The sequence below is a fragment of the Dermacentor silvarum genome, chromosome 4, assembly GCF_013339745.2.
Source record: "Dermacentor silvarum isolate Dsil-2018 chromosome 4, BIME_Dsil_1.4, whole genome shotgun sequence".
Taxonomy (NCBI): Eukaryota; Metazoa; Arthropoda; class Arachnida; order Ixodida; family Ixodidae; genus Dermacentor; species Dermacentor silvarum.
Window position 1 is genome coordinate 12,919,346 of NC_051157.2, and position 17,468 is coordinate 12,936,813.

Consider the following 17,468-nt stretch of genomic DNA (forward strand, 5'->3'; position numbering starts at 1 on the left):
AGGGAAGTGTCCCCTATGTAATCACTACAAGACGGTTGGTATAGGACGAAAATTTGTCGCCGCACCATGCAGCTAGAATTGATGACTCAACTAACAGTAGATTTTTCCATGACCATTGCCCACAAATTCATTTAAATGGTAAATTGCCGCTATCTCAATCTTCTGAATCAGCGCATATAACGCAGGGCAGGAGTACAAACGCTTCCTTGCTACCACCCTTTGTCTCTTCTTTCTGGATTCGGTAGTCGAAGAGATCAAGACGAAAAGCTAGAATGAAAGAATGGAATTTTGTTTGCTCGGCGTTATTCGCTGCCTACATTTATTAAACGTAATCAAGCTATCACAGGTGTGCAAGTGCCATTCGAACTTCAGTTCGCTTCTCTGCTTTTGTTTTCATCATGTTTTCATCTTCTGTAATACACATGCCGCCTCCCACGATTCCCATAAACCACTGCCTCGCGAAAGCTACCGCAACATTACGAAAATTGGACTTCGGTTTCAAAATAAACTTGTACACTTTTGGCTAAAGTTGAAACGGCTGAATGTAAGCTAGCATAACCCAACTAAATGCGTACATTTTATCGCAAAAGGGCAAATACCATTGCATTTTTTGCCGTATATGCCAGGAAATGCACCCTACGTGGCAGCAATACTGATCCCAACCTTTGCTGCTGACGAGCGGAGAAAGAATCGGCATTAATGTGCAGACGCTGGCGTCGTTCTGGTGATTCAGAAGGGGCTATTAAGCTGTGGCTTTAAGCTCCACTCGTAAACACGTAAACCATCTAACCTGCATAAGGAATATTGACGTTTTTTGTGTCGCAGGATGGAAGTGAAGAAGCGAGAACACAACATGGAAGATTATTTTGAAAAAGATTTTATCGACGGGTACATGAGGAAGATAGAAGAAAACAAGGGCGTCAATTCCCATTTTAGTCGTAAGTAATGGTCGTTAGAATATCGTGGTTGTGATTGCTTCTGAGTAGGGATTGTATTATGCTCGCCTACCGCAAATTGAAAATTTTTATGTGCTTTCGCTGACTTTAGAACTAAGCGATGGTGGGTTGTCTAAATACAAGCGAAATCAAAGGATTGTTATGGAATATATTGGGCGTTCGAAGTCTATCTTATTTTGTTACAATTTTAAACAGACGATGATTGCTAAAAATAATTTTCTGACACAGTGGTGAAGTAGGTACGGAAATGGAAACTGATATCGATATAAACAGCAAAGCTGTTTAAGCCAGCCGTAATTTGTGGTTCGTGTTTCGTATCAAGAAACTGCCGCGCCGGCCGTAGCCATGGCTACCAGGAGGGCGGCGACACCCAGGAGGGCGGCGCGGCGCATGCGCACGCGGTCTCCTCCTCGCCAGCTCCCTCCCTTCTCGACCACCGCCTCTCTTCTCTGCGCGGCGCGATGTACCAGGAGAGAGAGAGAGAGAGAGAGAGAGAGAAAAGGCGAAAGCTTGCACTAGGGCGAGCAAAGCTCAAGACACAGCGAAGCTGGCCGATTGATTGCGTCTCTTGGTTGTAGCTAGGTTAAACTTGGCTATGTCGAGGTTTAAACTTGGTTGTCATCTAGGCTAGTACTGGAAATACTGTGGTAGTACTGAAAGGTGCGCAGCGGAAGCGTGATGGTGCGGAGGAGCATGACGTCATACCAGCTGTGGCGGCGGCGATAGCGTGGCGGTGGCGTGGTGGCGCGTCGCATCTTTCCAGTACCTACCGCAGCCTTTCCAGTATTAGCGCAGATGACGTACATGAGTATAGGCCTAGCTACAACCAAGTGTAAAACTCGACATAGCCAAGTTCAACCTAGCTACAACCAAGAGACAATCAATCAGCCAGCTTCGCTGTGGCTTGAGCTTTGCGCGCTCTAGTGCAAGATTTCGCCTTTTTTAATGAGATTACCATTATTTGCCGACTTCGGCCACTTTGTGTCTATATATCTAGCCTCCTTACGCCGTTCTTGAAATAAAAAAGGAACATATAAAGAGAGAGAAAATGATCCATAGAAAGATATAGGTCGGTTAACCAGAGGTAGTTCCATTTGGCTACCCTGCACGGGGGGGAAGGACTAGGGCCATAAAAAGAGAAAGTGAGCGCAAATGAGAGAGAGAAAGACAAAAAGAGAGACGACCATGAACAAACCGCCTACACTCTAGAGGGTTGGAGGGCTGCTCTCATAAAGTCTGTTATGAAGGCCTGTAGTCCGCAGCAACCAGAGTAACGAAAATAGAGACGTCTGCATGGAGTTTCTTTTGGGCGCACTGGCCTAGAGATTTTATTTCTGATAGTGGACGATTGTGCAATTGGTCGTGCACTCTACACATCACTTGCCTCTCGGCACTACAGCGCGGGCAGACAGAGATAATGTGTGTGAGCGCGTCATCACAGCTCCTTGTGTCGCACGTGGGGCTGTTGGCCATTGCAATATGGAAGGCATACGAGTTCGCAAATACGACACCTAGCCACAAATGGTACAGCACGGTCTGTTTACGTCGTAGTAACCCAGTTGGTAGATGTCTATGCACTGGAAGGCGCCTAGACCACGCTTACAAGGCGCCACAATAAGCAAAATTTCTTCCCAGGAACCGACACTATTTATAAAGAGAGCGCTGTCACAGTTCACCAGTGCGCAGTCGCGTCCAAGTAAAGCAGATCTTTTGGCGATAATGACACCGACGCCACACTCACGCAACAATCACCTACTTCTGGAGAGCTGCTGTACTTGAACGCGACGGCGCACAGATGAACTGTGACAGCGTTCTGTGTTGGTTTTTATGGATAAATTTTGCTGGTTGTGGCGCCTTGTGCAAGGTCGATCCAAATAGATCGCGAAGCTTCGGGCGAAAAGTGGTTCAGAACGAATTGTCACCGATATCAGCAAGGGTGGTTATGGGAGCAGCGATTGAAGCGCGACTATGTTTGGAGGGAATAAATACTGGAGAAAAAAAAGACGTTTTTTATTAAATCGAGACACCGATTCATCAACGAAAATGAAATTCCTAATCAATTTTATATACGCATGGCGAGAAAAGAAGAGACAACTTTATTTTACTTGATCATTATCAACAAATACCTTTTTTCAGCGTGCACCATGAGAGCGCTCATCGATAGCGGTGGGCGTTGACGCCGATATCACTTGTAATGCAATGCAGCTCTTGGAGTGTGCAGAAAGGCGCGTTCGTAAAGTTCACCTGTTAGAATACGCCCACCTCACGTGTTGTGTTGTTTTGCTTGTCGACATTTGTCTGAATTTGGTGACGCTGGTAGTTTCATTGTTTCTTAACCTGTGCAGTCAAACGTAGTGAGTTGCGATCGCCAGATACTTGTTTACTTTAGTTGCTTTTGTGCGACAGCGCTGGCCGACGGGCTTGGCGTCCGACGAAAGGACGAGCAATCTACGCACTCGACGCCCAAAATAAGCGTTCGTCGGCCTCCAGAGAAAGTATGTTCTGCGCAGCGATGCGATTTAGACACCCGTATACGGCTGACATTTTCCTGCGTCGCTTTCCGCGCTGAAAGCTCGGAACGCCCACTAAGTTAAATGGTGGGCCATTTGAATATACAGCTCTAATGGTAGGCCTCCAAAAACAAATTGCGCGCCTTTGAGAACAAAATGACGTCACTTCTGTTTTTAACGGATATGACATCACATTATTTTTTCTTCCGCCGGAAGTGTTCCCTCCTCGAAGTGTTCCCTCCTCGCTAAGCCTCGTGAACCGCCGACGAGCCGCCATATTTTGAACGTATGGGCTTCAATGGAAGCTTCGCTACCAGGTATATTTACCTTGCCTTGTGTGCGTCGTCATATACGCGCCTTTGACCTCAGAATATATTAAACCAACGCGCCCAGTATTCCTTCCTAACGGTGTATATGTATATCCGGACAGAACGAACGTAAACGAGATGTGGTGAAAACGTGCAAGTCCCACAGGAGCAAGGTCCATTCACGGGACATCGATCGCAGCCCAGTCGCGGCACCAGTTAGCGAAATCACTATGATGATGAATAAACTTTGTTGTACGAAGAGTGGTTTGGTTAATCTCGGGTGGAGTCAAAACATACTGATCGCGTTCATGTGCAGATCGGGCGGCTTCATCGGCATGGGAATTCCCAATGTTGTTGGAGTGCCCCGGAAGATATTGAAATATTGAAGCGAAAGCTTCATTACGCTACCTCGGGCAGCCGTCGGCGACTCAACAGTTCTCTCCTTGAGAGCTAGAGGTCAAACCACAAGAGAGCATTAAGGCATAGTCCGACATTATCGGCACGCGGGCGAGCGTCACCAGACGCCGGGTGCGTCGGAGCGCATAGGCCGCGCGTTCGGTTACGTCGGCGGCGCGAGTACGTCGAACCATCGGTCGAATAGCCGCTGTTGTTCTCGCCAATGTGACATAACGTGTGCGCGCGTTCACGCTACGTCTGACTATATTTAGGCCTTTACGGAGCCCTGAAAGGAGACATTGCCGCCGTTGCCCGAGTAGAGTTGGGCCAGGCTGCGAGTTGCAACCAAGTGTCGATCACTACTTTACTGATCACCACAGTGTCTTCATAGGTAAAAAAATGATGAATAAAGACTGTATTCACTGCAAACATGTCTGTATATTATTGCGAAACCACACCTCGGCCAAAGCTCGACAGCGGGCCTAGCCAGGGCAGTGAAGCTTTCGCTATCAACCAGGGTTAACCAAAGCTAAATCACACCAATTTTTTATTTCATGTCGCTTTTCATGGCTGCGATGTTATGTCTGTCAAATTTCTGAGACAAGATTCGAAACCGGGTTTGTTTGTGTTCCATGTTATTGTGAAATGCAGCGCACACCGAGACAATGACATGAAATGACGACGACAAGCACTGAGGCCAGTTGCTCATTGGGACTATGGCGCATTAAATTGCGTTTTGTATGCATTGAAGGGCTGCATTTGGAATCGCAGAAAACTGTCCATCGTTGCGGTGGCTTCTCATTAATGAAATCAAGTGCCGCGTGGAGTGCAGCACGCTCTACACCCGTCGATGTAGTCACACATGATGTTTTCAACTTGATGTCTTCAGATTTCTTCCGGCATAATGAGTGCAGCAGCAGAGCTGTTGAGTTTTACCGAAGCATATGTGTGTACATGCTGCCGGATTCTGCTCACGTTGTGAAATTGCTCCAAGGTTGCTTACTGTAAAGCTTGCAATCGTGCTCCCGCTTCCTTTTTGGAGCCCGGAATTGTCAATTATACTTGCGGCCGGTGCAGACACCACAATGGCAGGCGTGTAGCAGGCGTGAATTGTTTTGGTAAGTAGGACTGATGTCTCGGAATAGTTTTGGCAAATGTTGAATGTGGCCTCCCTGCTGGCAGGCAAGCAAGATGGTGGGAGGGAAGCCGAGTCCGGCGCCAAATGTATGCTGTCAAGGAGGAAGAGGAGGAGGAAAAGAAGGAAGGAAAGGCAGGGAGCTGAACCAGACGCCCATCCGGTTTGCTACCCTACACGGGGGAAGGGGTTTAAAGGGATGAAAAGAAAGAACGGAGAGAGAGGGAATAAGGTACTCTCAGTTTCAACACGTCTGGTTGTCCAACACTTCACAATCGGTCACTGAGGCCAGTCGAGTTCATGAATCATAGCAATGCCCGCGTCAGACATCTGTAGCAATATAGAGCTTTAACAGGATAATATCTGCCAATGGCCACTGTCTCGATTGATGATGTATTTCTTGGTAGACCAAGAAACGTTCTCAGTACTTGGGATTGCACACTCTGAAGGCTGAAAATATTTGTCGTGCTTGTATTTTCTAGTACAGGTAAGCTGTACCATAAGAAGCTTAAAATATGGTGGTATATAAATGCAACATTGACGGTACTGAAGCGTCCCAGGATTTCTCATCCAGACGTGCGAGAAGGTCCACAATAGCGGAGAAACACTTTGTCCGGTACCAGACGTGAGGGTTCCAAAAGAAGTCTCTATCGAGGATGACGGCAAAAAAATCGGCGCATTCATTTGTTCGGTACAATTTATCTACTCATCCACGAAGCGTATGGGACCATCTCTTTGAGTAAAACCAACGAGTGCACACTCGTCAAGCTAAAAGCTCTACGCCTTACCTTCTCAGATATCTTGACACTGGAATTGATGCCTTGTGAAGCCATGCACGGACTTGTACGCATGCCACTTCTGAAGCCCATATGCAAATGTTGACCGCGTATATGGAGAGCTGCACGGTTTGCGGCAATGAATCTACGTGGCCAGCGAGCACCAGGTTGAACAGTGTAGGGCTAAGTACACCGCTTTGCGGTACACCACGACATATATAAAGAGACAGCGTTGGTCCGTCTTTAACCAAGATAAAGAAAGATCTTAAGTTCAAAGAGCTGCGTATCCAGAGAAAGAGGTGTCCACCAAATCCAGCAGCTTCTAAAACTTCCAGAATTGCACGGCGAGCTAAATTGTCGTAGGCACCTTTAACATCAAGGAATAAGGCCGCGGGGATTCGCTTCGGGTGTTTCTGGTGCTGTAAAAATGTTACAAGGTCAATAACACATTCTACCGATGAGCGCGTTCACGCCGAAAGCCAGCCATTACCTCTGGATATACGCTGCGAAATTTATCCGGTGATGAGTAATTAGAACGCACGTCGCACAGGTTCCTCAAGCACCGCAATCCGACGCTTCAGCGCTGAGGCACGAATGCCTGTGGGCAGCGAGGGATTAATTCTCAGCGTTAGCACGCACCAGCGCGCCACTGCTGTAATCTCGGAGGAAACGCGAAAGGAGGGAGACTTTCGGCGTGCGCCGCTGATGGTGCGACCAGAGTGAAGCGCTACAGCTGCTGTAGACAGCTCATATACCTGACGCGTTTAAGCGGTGGAAATACGGTGTATTGCGACCTTGAGTGCTAATCGCTATAACGTCGACGGTCATCACGGGATGGGTTGTGCTGGAAGTTTATTTTTCTCATAACTTGTATTCGAGAACAATTATGAGTGTGGCGTGATTTGTATATAGTGCCAGCACACGCTTTCGAGACTTTTATTTTGCTCCCTGTCTCTTACTTACGTTTCCTCCTTTCTCAGTATAGGGTAATAAACTGGAACCTTCCTACGTCACTTTTGTTTCCTTTATTGACCAGCGCAGTGCCTATGATTCGTTTGGAAGTGCAGAAGCAACGCCTTTCGTGAATTGCAGTGCGCTGCTTGGAAGGAAGTGCAATCAACCTGTACGGTGCGGCCACTAACACCGTGCGGACCGCCATTCTGTGGAACTTGTATATCGCCGCCAGTGATCCGAACGGCACGCAGGCGCGCATCCAACGTGAGATCGACGCCGTGATTGGCCGCGAGAGGGCACCCGAATGGGAGGACAGGCGTCACCTGCCTTACACTATGGCATCTGTGCTGGAGACGCTACGCTGGAGGACCACGGCGCCAATCGGCATACACAGGGCGTGAGTGGCTCACTTGGAGCGATATGACTGAAAGATATATTAATGTAACAATAAGTTACGAACAGCTTCCTGAATGGATGGTTTGCTTGTTGGATAAAAAAAAAAAACATTAAAAGAACAACTAAATATGAACGTCTTGGACGGTGCCATTTGTACACAGACATGCAAGGGCAAGATGCCTCGCACCAATCATTGAAGTGCGAATGCGTGTCACATGGATCATGTGTTCTGTACATGATCCGGTGCGTAGATAACATCTTGAAGCAGAAACAACGATAACGATGTCATTTGAGGCAATATTTCAGCTAGGAACCGTAGCTAGGAATCCGTTATTTTTTCACAAATTGTTCATACAGCAAACGGCCGAACCATCAGTAAAGTCCGTCAATGGCATGCCTTAGCAGCTATCTGCGTCATTCTTGCTCTCGCACTAATGGTATTCCGGAACACGCTATCGGAACTGATGCAGATACTAATAAACGAAATAAGGGAATCATTTTGAAAAAAGCATATGCCTCACAAATGTTAACGATGACATGCTCGGGCGTTCTCGTAGTTCTAAGGTGGGAAATTCTGTCAGCTTGGATATTTGGATTGGAAATTGGACTGATTTATCCTTTTAACTTTTTCTAGCAAGTCCTATTTCGTGGATATATATACTGCAAACTTGAGAAAGATATGTTAAATTCAGTGTTAACAAGAAAAATTCGCGATCTACTTCGTTTAAAGAAATTCAATAATCCTCAAGTGCTTCGTTGCAGAAGGCAACTAAACAGATGCGATTTCGATCACACTCGCAACATTTTCCTTGTCACAATTTTTCACCAGCTGTGTTCAGCTCTAGCGTCTTCGAGCTATGTAAAAAAGTGTTCATAGTCCAGTGTAGCCTGACCTCTCGAACGCTTTTCTCTGTGTTATTCGTTTACCTTGAAGCACCATGTGTGACACCGACATCTGCGGGTACCGTGTCCCATCCGGCACCTTCGTGATAGCCAACCTGTGGAGTCTGCACAATGACACCGCCCATTGGTGCAACCCGTCTCAATACGACCCCACACGATTCCTGAACGCTGATGGCACAAAGCTTGCTGAAAAGCCGCTAGCATTTCTCCCTTTCAGCTTTGGTAAGTACAATACGTTACTTTTGGTTCATGTCAACTTGCTCGGTTCACGTGCGCTCGTCGGTTCGTCTTATAAAGCAGGGGCTTTGTCTCGGCCCCTGTGTCTGATACTACCAGTGTGAGACGTGATATGGGCACGCTTCTCATCTCGCCACATTTATTATGTAGAGGTCTTTGTTTGGAGGTGCACAAAACTAAGACCATTATTCCGGGACAAACACCAGCGACATCCTTCGAAGCCTGCGTTGCCCACGGGCTAGCGTTAAAGAAATATTTAACTTGACATGTGAGGCTTTCGTAGAGCCATATCTAGCTTAGCTTCTCTTCCTCTTAGCCGCTGCCCCATGTCTCGAGATAGGCATAAATATATATTATATATTTTGTAATTTGTATTGTCACGTGCCTTGTGAGAGAACTGGCGACGCGACGTTTATTGAGGGTAGCGGCTCCTGAAAAACACGGCGCTGGGGGCTGGCTATCGAGCGGGCGGAGAAGCACGCGCACTTCTTTCTCCTTGTACGCGCCTGCCTCTTAGCACTGCACCCACTACTGCTGGTGGCATTTCCCCCCTTCTTCGGAAAGAGCATCGGCTCGATGCTCAAGAAGCGGTTTTAGAAAAGGAGGGGGAAAGAGCATGGGCAAGGCAGGTGCTCGTGCAAAGGACACAATCACAGCTAGAGGAAAAACAAAAGCACAGCAGCGGGGAAGCGCGACGGGTACAGTCTCAAGAAACAGAGAGGTTGCAAACAGTAGCGTAAGTAGAAAGATGAATAAAAAAATAATAATCACGAACGCGCAACATATGGTTTCATGCGCACAACGTGAACTACGTCAGGGCGAGGTTGTTGTCTACGCCGTGTTTGCGCCGCACTGTCTGGAACGACTTCGTAGTTCACGTCACTAATGCGGCACAGCACTTTGTATGGGCCAAAATACCGGCTAACCAACTTTTCACAAAGGCCACGGCGGCGAATAGGGGTCCACACCCACACTTGGTCTCCGGGACTGTAGCGCACTTGCCGGTGACGGATGTTATAGCGCCGTGCATCTGCATGTTGCTGCTCACCGATGTGCAGCCGCGCGAGCTGGCGGGCTTCCTCAGCGCGCTCAGCAAATTCTTCGGCGTCAGTCGTTAGGTGCTCGGTGTCGTGACACGGAAGCATAGCGTCCAGCATCGTCTGTACTTCGCGGCCGTAAACGAGGCGAAATGGTGCGAACCATGTCGTCTCTTGTACGGCGGTATTATACGCGAAGGTCACGTAAGGCAAGATGCGATCCCATGTTTTGTGCTGGACGTCGATGTACATAGAGATCATATCTATGATGGTTTTGTTTAATCGCTCCGTAAGTCCATTGGACTGCGGATGGTAAGCAGTCGTCTTGCGATGCCTGGTGTTGCTCAATTGAAAAATTTCGTCCATGAGCTGTGCCGTGAATGCCGTTCCTCTGTCTGTGATTACAGTGGATGGGGCACCATGACGCAATACAATGTGGCACATGAACTGTGCTACCTCAGAAGCCGTGGCTCGTGGGAGCGCCTCCGTCTCGGCATAGCGGGTTAAATAGTCAGTGGCGACGATCACCCACTTGTTGCCGTCGGTTGACAAGGGAAAAGGCCCAAGGATGTCCAAGCCGACTTGGTCGAATGGCTTATGAGGTGGTACCCGGCGGGCTTCAGGGGTGGTGACTTTCGTCGCTGACATTCACGGCAGCCTTTAACATACTGTTTTACGCTTGCCGCAAGCCCGGGCCAGTAATACATCTCGCGCACTCTAGCAAGCGTTCGTGAGGAGCCGAGGTGGCCAGATGTAGGCTCGTCGTGGCAAGCGAAAAGAATATCGTCCCGCAAGTCTTTGGGAACTACTAGAAGGTCGGCTCGGTCATTCGGACGGGAGTTCTTCTTGTAGAGCAGATTGTCTCGTAGACAGAAGGACGTCAAGACGCGACGTAGATGGCGTGGTATGGATGTGTGACGGCCCTCGAAGTGGTCGATGAGAGGTCGAATTTCAGCGTCGTCACGCTGCCATTTGACCAAGTCCGACGTAGTAAGGGCGCCCAGGAAGCCGTCGTCGTCCTCTGGCTGTCGACTGACAGATTCGGCGGGAGCACGCGACAACGTGTCGGCGTCTTCGTGCTTGCGACCAGACTTATAAACTACAGTGACGTCAAATTCCTGTAGCCGCAAGCTCCATCGTGCCAGTCGGCCTGAAGGGTCGCGTATGTTCGCCAACCAACATAGAGCATGGTGGTCTGTCACCACTTTAAAGGCATGGCCGTAGAGATAAAGGCGAAACTTCGTGATCGCCCAGACGACCGCGAGACACTCTTTTTCTGTGGTAGAGTAGTTCGCCTCGGCACGGGACAGCGAGCGGCTAGCATAAGCTATTACTCTTTCAAGGCCGTCTTGACGTTGGACGAGTACTGCGCCAAGGCCGATGTTACTGGCGTCAGTATGCACCTCAGTGTCAGCCTCTTCGTCAAAATGAGCCAGGACGGGTGCTGACTGCATGCGTTGTCGTAGTTCAGCGAAGGCCGCCTGTTGCTCATGCGTCCAGGCAAATGGCGTGTCATCCCTGGTAAGGTGAGTCAGGGGTTCCGCAATCTTCGAAAAGTTGTCGATGAAGCGGCGATAATACGCACACAAGCCCAGGAAGCGTCGGACGGCCTTCTTGTCGGCAGGAGGAGGAAAAGCTGCTACAGCGGCAAGTTTGTCGGCATCGGGTCGAACTCCTTTGGCGCTGACGACGTGTCCGAGAAACTTGAGCTCTTCATAACCGAAGTGACACTTTTCTGGTTTAAGCGTGAGATTAGCCGATCGGAGCGCTTCTAGCACATGCCGCAGGCGATGAAGATGTTGCTCAAATGTTTCAGAAAAGACAACTACGTCGTCAAGATACACCAAGGCAGGTCTGCCACTTCAATCCAGCGAGGACAGTATCCATCATTCGCTGGAAGGTTGCTGGGGCAGAACACAAACCGAAAGGGAGCACTCGAAATTCGTAAAGTCCGTCGGGAGTCACAAAGGCAGTTTTCTCCCGGTCTCGTTCGTCGACCTCGATCTGCCAGTGTCCACTTTTCAAATCGACTGACGAAAAGCACTGGGCACGCCGCAGTCTATCTAACGAGTCATCGATACGTGGCAGTGGGTACACGTCCTTTTTAGTTACGTTGTTGAGCTTCCGGTAGTCGACGCAAAAGCGTAGCGTTCCGTCTTTCTTTTTCACAAGAACGACCGGGGACGACCATGAGCTGTTAGAAGGTTCGATTACGCCATCTTCAAGCATCTCTTGTACTTGCGTATGAATCGCTTCACGTTCCTTTGCCGACACTCGGTAGGGCTGCTGGCGTATCAGGCGTGCGTCGTCGCAGGTGATGATCCTGTGCCTTGTAACTAAAGTCTGGCGTATTTTAGACGAGCTTGCGAAGCATTCCCTGAATTCAAGCAAGAGCTCGCGCAGTGCCGCCTGTTTGTCTGGAGATAACTCTGAATTAATGTCGACGTTGCCTAGTGACTTGTCAGCCATCCTCACTGGTTCAGGGGTAAAACATTCAGCAACGTGCTCTATTTCCTCGGCAAACGCTATCGAAGTACCGCGGAACAGGTGTCGATGCTCGTTACTGAAGTTGGTGACAAGCAACTGGGAACGGCCATCACTAAGCTGTAGCACACTTCTAGCAGCCCAAACACCTTGCATCAGTAGATGCGATAAGTTACTTTCAGCGACCACTTCACCTTCGCGCATTCCACCGCACATCACTTCGACTAGGACACTGGTTCGCGGAGGAAGCGTAACACATTCGGTGGAGACACGAAGGGCGTCGTCTCGACGCTTGTGGTCGTACCCGTCGAGTGCTCGGTCTGCTGAGAAGGTGACTACACCTCCCCGTAGGTCAATAACAGCGCCGTATTCTTGGAGAAAGTCAACCCCGAGAATGACGTCACGGGAGCATACGCGTAGGACAAGGCAGCTCGCCACGAATGTCGATCCTCGAATCCGAACTCTTGTCGTGCAGGTTCTCAGTGGAGTAACGACGTGACCGCCAGCCGTACGAATCTGCGAGCCATTCCAAGGGGTAATTAATTTCTTCAGCAACGTCGCCAGCTTCCCGCTTAAGATGGAATAGTCCGCACCGGTATCTACTAAAGCGCTAACCACGTAACCGTCGATCACCACCGGTATGTCGAGCGAAAGCCGGCCATTGCGTTCATCTGCAGTTGATGTCGGATCGGTGTCCTCGCTCGTTCGCGTCGATAGGAGGTCTTCAGCGTGTCGACTGTCAGCGGCCTCGCCCCCAAAGGTCGCTGTGGTTAGTTTTCCCGGCGGGGACTTGGTGATCGTGTGCCGGAATATCGCTGGGGCGGTGGTGAAAATCGCCGTGGTGACGGCGAGCGTGACTGTCGCCCGGTAGACGGTGGCATGCGTTGTTGAGCAAGGTAATCTTCTATCTCCCGAGGTCGTTGGCCAAGTCGGGGTGGCGGTGAGTAGGTGGAAAAGCCCCGCAACCCGAGACGTCGGTATGGGCACTGGCGGTACAAATGATCTGCCTCACCGCAGTGGAAGCACAGAGGCCGACGGTCCGGTGTGCGCCAAACATCCGACTTCCGAGGGGTCATGCGTCGATCGTCGGCGTAATATACCGGTTGCTCCTGCGGAACCACAGCGGGAGGAGCGGCGGAGGCAAACGCTGGAGGCGCGCGTCGTTCTGCGATGTATGGTACCGGTTGTGCAGATGCAAGCGTAACCGGATGAGCCGCGTGAACTAACAGCGGGGTTGGTGCAGGGAGTCTCAGGGCTTCCGCGTAGGTCGCACGGCGGTGTTCAATAGGTGCAGGCGCGGTGTAAGGAAGAGGACAGGTCGACCGGAGCGCTTGGTGAACTTCATCTTTGACGACACTCTCAATAGAGCTCACCACCGCTTGTGACGTACCGAAAGCCTTCTGTATTTCTTCGCGCACGACAGTGCGGATTAGTTCGCGAAGGTGGTCATCGTTGCTTCTGGTGGCCGTGAAAATATCGGTGGTGGATGTCACGTTCACTTGCCGCTCATAGAAATTCGATCGTTGCTGCAGCATCTTCTCCATACTTACAGCTTCAGATAAAAATTCGGCGACAGTCTTCGGAGGGCTCCGCACAAGACCAGCGAAGAGCTGCTCCTTCACTCCTCGCATCAGGTGACGCAACTTCTTGTCCTCGGTCATTCCCGAGTCTGCTCGTCTGAAGAGGCGCGTCATATCTTCGACGAACGTGGTAACACTTTCGTTGGGAAGCTGAACGCGGACCTGGATTGCTCGTTCGGCTCGTTCGCGGCGATCAGCACTGGCGTAGGCGTCTAGTAACTGACGGCGGAACTCAGGCCACGACGTCAGTTGCTGCTCACGGTTTTGGAACCATGTGAGCGCGCCGTCTTCCAGGCAAAAGTAGACACTTCGAAATTTATTTGTGTCGTCCCAGTCATTGTATTCGGCCACGCGCTCGAAGTCGGCCATCCAGTCTTCGACGTCTTCGAAGGCCTTGCCATGGAACGACTTTGGAACCCGTGGATTTTGAAGCGTGTACCGGTTCGTCACTGCGGCGCCTTCCATACCGGTTGAGATGGTCTGAAGCGCTGTGCGGTCTTCAGGAGGCAGTCCCCGGATCCTGCGGCTGGCCCGATGGACCGGCGTATCGATTGGCACGGGGGTAGTGGTTCCACTGCCAGAAGGGGTCTGCGACATGGGTGAGGAATACCCAGCACCTCCACCACTTTGTCACGTGCCTTGTGAGAGAACTGGCGACGCGACGTTTATTGAGGGTAGCGGCTCCTGAAAAACACGGTGCTGGGGGCTGGCTATCGAGCGGGCGGAGAAGCACGCGCACTTCTTTCTTCTTGTCCGTGCCTGCCTCTTAGCACTGTACCCACTACTGCTGGTGGCAGTATATATCTTACACGTATATTTTATAAAAGTACTTTTCCAAGTTTAACAGATTTTTAAAGTAGTCCATGGCATATACAAATATAATTACGGCGCTGGGTTACCAGAAGAGGCCGATACCCCTTGCACAATAAAGCGAAATGCATAATTGATTCATTAGCAAAATTTTAGTAATTAAGTTCTGAAACAATTACTTCAGGACACATATTAACAACCACTTCCTTATGCAGCAAGGAATTGGTAAAGGCCATACCTATAGAGCCAAAGTCAGTGAAACAACGTTTCCACGTCTCTCGGTATGTGTTTATTGTTACGGTTGTTGGCCATTTATCGATAACTGTTTGTGTCACAACCCAGCTCGATGAGAAAACAGTGTTGTGCGCAGACATTCTCCCTCCCCCCCTACAATACACATGCGCTTTCAGGCAAGCGAATTATTTATTTATCTGCTTACAGGAAGGCGTGCTTGCCCAGGTGAGGCCCTGGGTCTGCTGGAAGTGTTTTTGTACGTCGCCACGTTGTTTCAAAGGTTTCGGGTGCTTCCAGAAGATGGCACAACCATCTCCCTCGACCCAAGGAGTGGTTTTATGTCAGTGGCCAATGACTTGCAAAGACTGCGCTTCGTACTACGATGAGCGGGCCATGCTCTCGGCTACATGCACAACTTTTCTGGTGTCTAGAGGACGTTTCGCTTTTGAATAAAGACAGCTTAGTTGTGTGTGAAAATAAAAATAAAATGTTTGTAATTGTCTAATCTAGTTATTCCACTTACCTCAAGCCAACACGACATACCTTTATTAACGCACAGCAAAGCGAGAAAGAATGTGCAATATACGGTTAGATGGTGCAAACTCTGGTGTGCCGAGTAAAACATATGAATGCAGATACTTTACAAATTATTCATCATAGTTAATCAAAATGAGAAATGTAAGCACAATTTTTGATGCCATGAGCCAAGCAACAATTGTAAAGTGGCCCGAGTACTTTCAAAAAGTGCTCGCAATGCCTGCGATACCGTACTAGAGCCAAATCGCACAGCCGCAATTGAGGTCCTTGCCTTCCTTCCCGCAACAGCCTGAATGCATGTGGTGCGTCAACAATCAATGTTGCACTGTAGCATGCATAGATGTGCGTGCAAGAAATTGAGGTTCGACATGTTCATAGGGTACCTTTAGATAAACATTGTGGAATCCTGTCCTTCTCAGTGCTCAGGCGCTTAGCTAGACCGGAGAATTCATTGAATAAACATATTTACATATTTGTAAATTGAAGAATGTGCAGCCTCCTAGAGATAGGTTTAGTTTATTAATATTTGAAATTTATCCCTGGTAAGAGCAAAATTGAGCCATTATATGTCTGAATGCTTTTGATGTTAAGCGATGACTCGAGCCAATAACATTCCAGGCTCATTTGTTGAGATTCGCTCATTAAGCCTCCTTGGCAAGCTAAGTTGCGATGCTTGTTCATCAAAACGACTTGCTAAGTAAACTTGCTGAGCACACTTGTGAGTCCATTTGTATGAAGAGTAAATTGGTGTTTTGGGCGGTGCGATAAAAGACTGAACAAGGCTGTACTTCCCCTTCGTGCCTCACAAAATTAAAAATAAAGGCTAGCTTCATAGCCTGCGCTGTGCCTTTGAAATACGTACTTTTCACTTACCGCAAACTCATCACCAATTAGCCTGTTGCAATTTTATTATGTTCTAATGTAATCCTTACCCGTGCGTAGTCGTAACAAGGATGGTCCGACAGGATGACCAAAGAGAAGCGTCATAAAGGTAAAGAAGCCCACGTGCCCAAACCGATTATCTCAACACATCTGCGCTCTATGGCATAGATATATTCAAATGAGGAATCAGTTTGCGGCTTTATTACCGTGTACATAAAGTACGTGACATGAAACATAAGCAGACAATTTGCTGTGCAATCGTAGTAAAAAGTGAATTATAGTACCTCTAAGGTGATATAAAAGTAAACTATAGTAGCTTTAAGGTGTTAGTTTTCAAGAGTGTGACTCGCCATCACCGTACGAAGTTCTTAAACATGCCGTCCTTGAGAAATATGTGGGTCCAAACCTAACAAAAGCCACTGCCACGGACGTAAGAAAATTTCGGAACCTGGCGACATGTTCTGCATGTCACTAATACAAGGTCGGTTTCCTCGTAAGATTCATTCATGGAACGCTCAAAACACCTCAGGTGACACCTTCACTAAAGGCACTTTTATTTCTTTAGATGCAGAAGAATGGGAATTGATTCCATGAATATATGGTGAAGGGCCTCTCATCCGGTTTGGTCATTTTCAAATGACAAGCGCGGCCTATGCATCACGCGTTGACGATCCTGTCTGCAATAGAGTTATTGTATAGGCTCCCAAGGGAGCCTATACAGTAACTCTAGTCTGCAATGTATTACAGCACCGCGCGCCGCGAAAATAGCCGAAATGTCAAATTAAACGCCGCACATCCTCCCTCTCAGAAGCACTGAGAGAGTCAAGGTAACACGCACAAATGCGCCTATGTAAAAAAATCAGTGCTAGCTACGTCACAAACCATGAGAAGTGACTTCGGTTAATCATCCAAAGCGGAAGGTGCAACGCCGCCGCCGTGAACCCGCCGCCCAGCAAGAACGGCAGAGAAAAAAAAAATTATGAGAATCACACGCACTCTCGGAATCCACGTAAGAGAATCCTTCTGTGCTGTTTGCTTTGATTCATAATAATTAGCGGTGATCTTGACGGCTAATGTTTCATTTCTTCAGCATTTAGTTAAACATGAGAGTGGTGAGTTGATGGTAAACGTTACCTTGCGCACACCACTGCTGTTTGTCTGTGTAGTACACAGAACACGCAGCGAGACATGTTTCATTTAGGCGTTGTTGTGCGCCATTGTTCATTACCTCCGAGCTGTGCATTGTCATTGCCTCACACGGCAAATATAATCATGGCAGAAGTGCTAATCTTTAATTAAATTATAAGGCTGTACGTGCCAAAGCCACAATCGG

At 48.7% G+C, this 17,468-nt stretch overlaps 1 protein-coding gene across 1 annotated transcript in view; it reads left to right on the forward strand.

Annotated features, from left to right (window-relative positions):
* LOC119448179 (uncharacterized) overlaps positions 1-17,468 on the forward strand; it is a 52,854-nt gene that overhangs the window by 12,929 nt on the left and 22,457 nt on the right. Inside the window, exons 6-9 of the mRNA XM_049665133.1 lie at positions 826-938; positions 7,174-7,432; positions 8,366-8,556; positions 14,924-15,100. Of these exons, the coding sequence (XP_049521090.1) occupies positions 826-938; positions 7,174-7,432; positions 8,366-8,556; positions 14,924-15,100 (740 nt within the window). The remainder of the gene's footprint in view (positions 1-825; positions 939-7,173; positions 7,433-8,365; positions 8,557-14,923; positions 15,101-17,468) is intronic.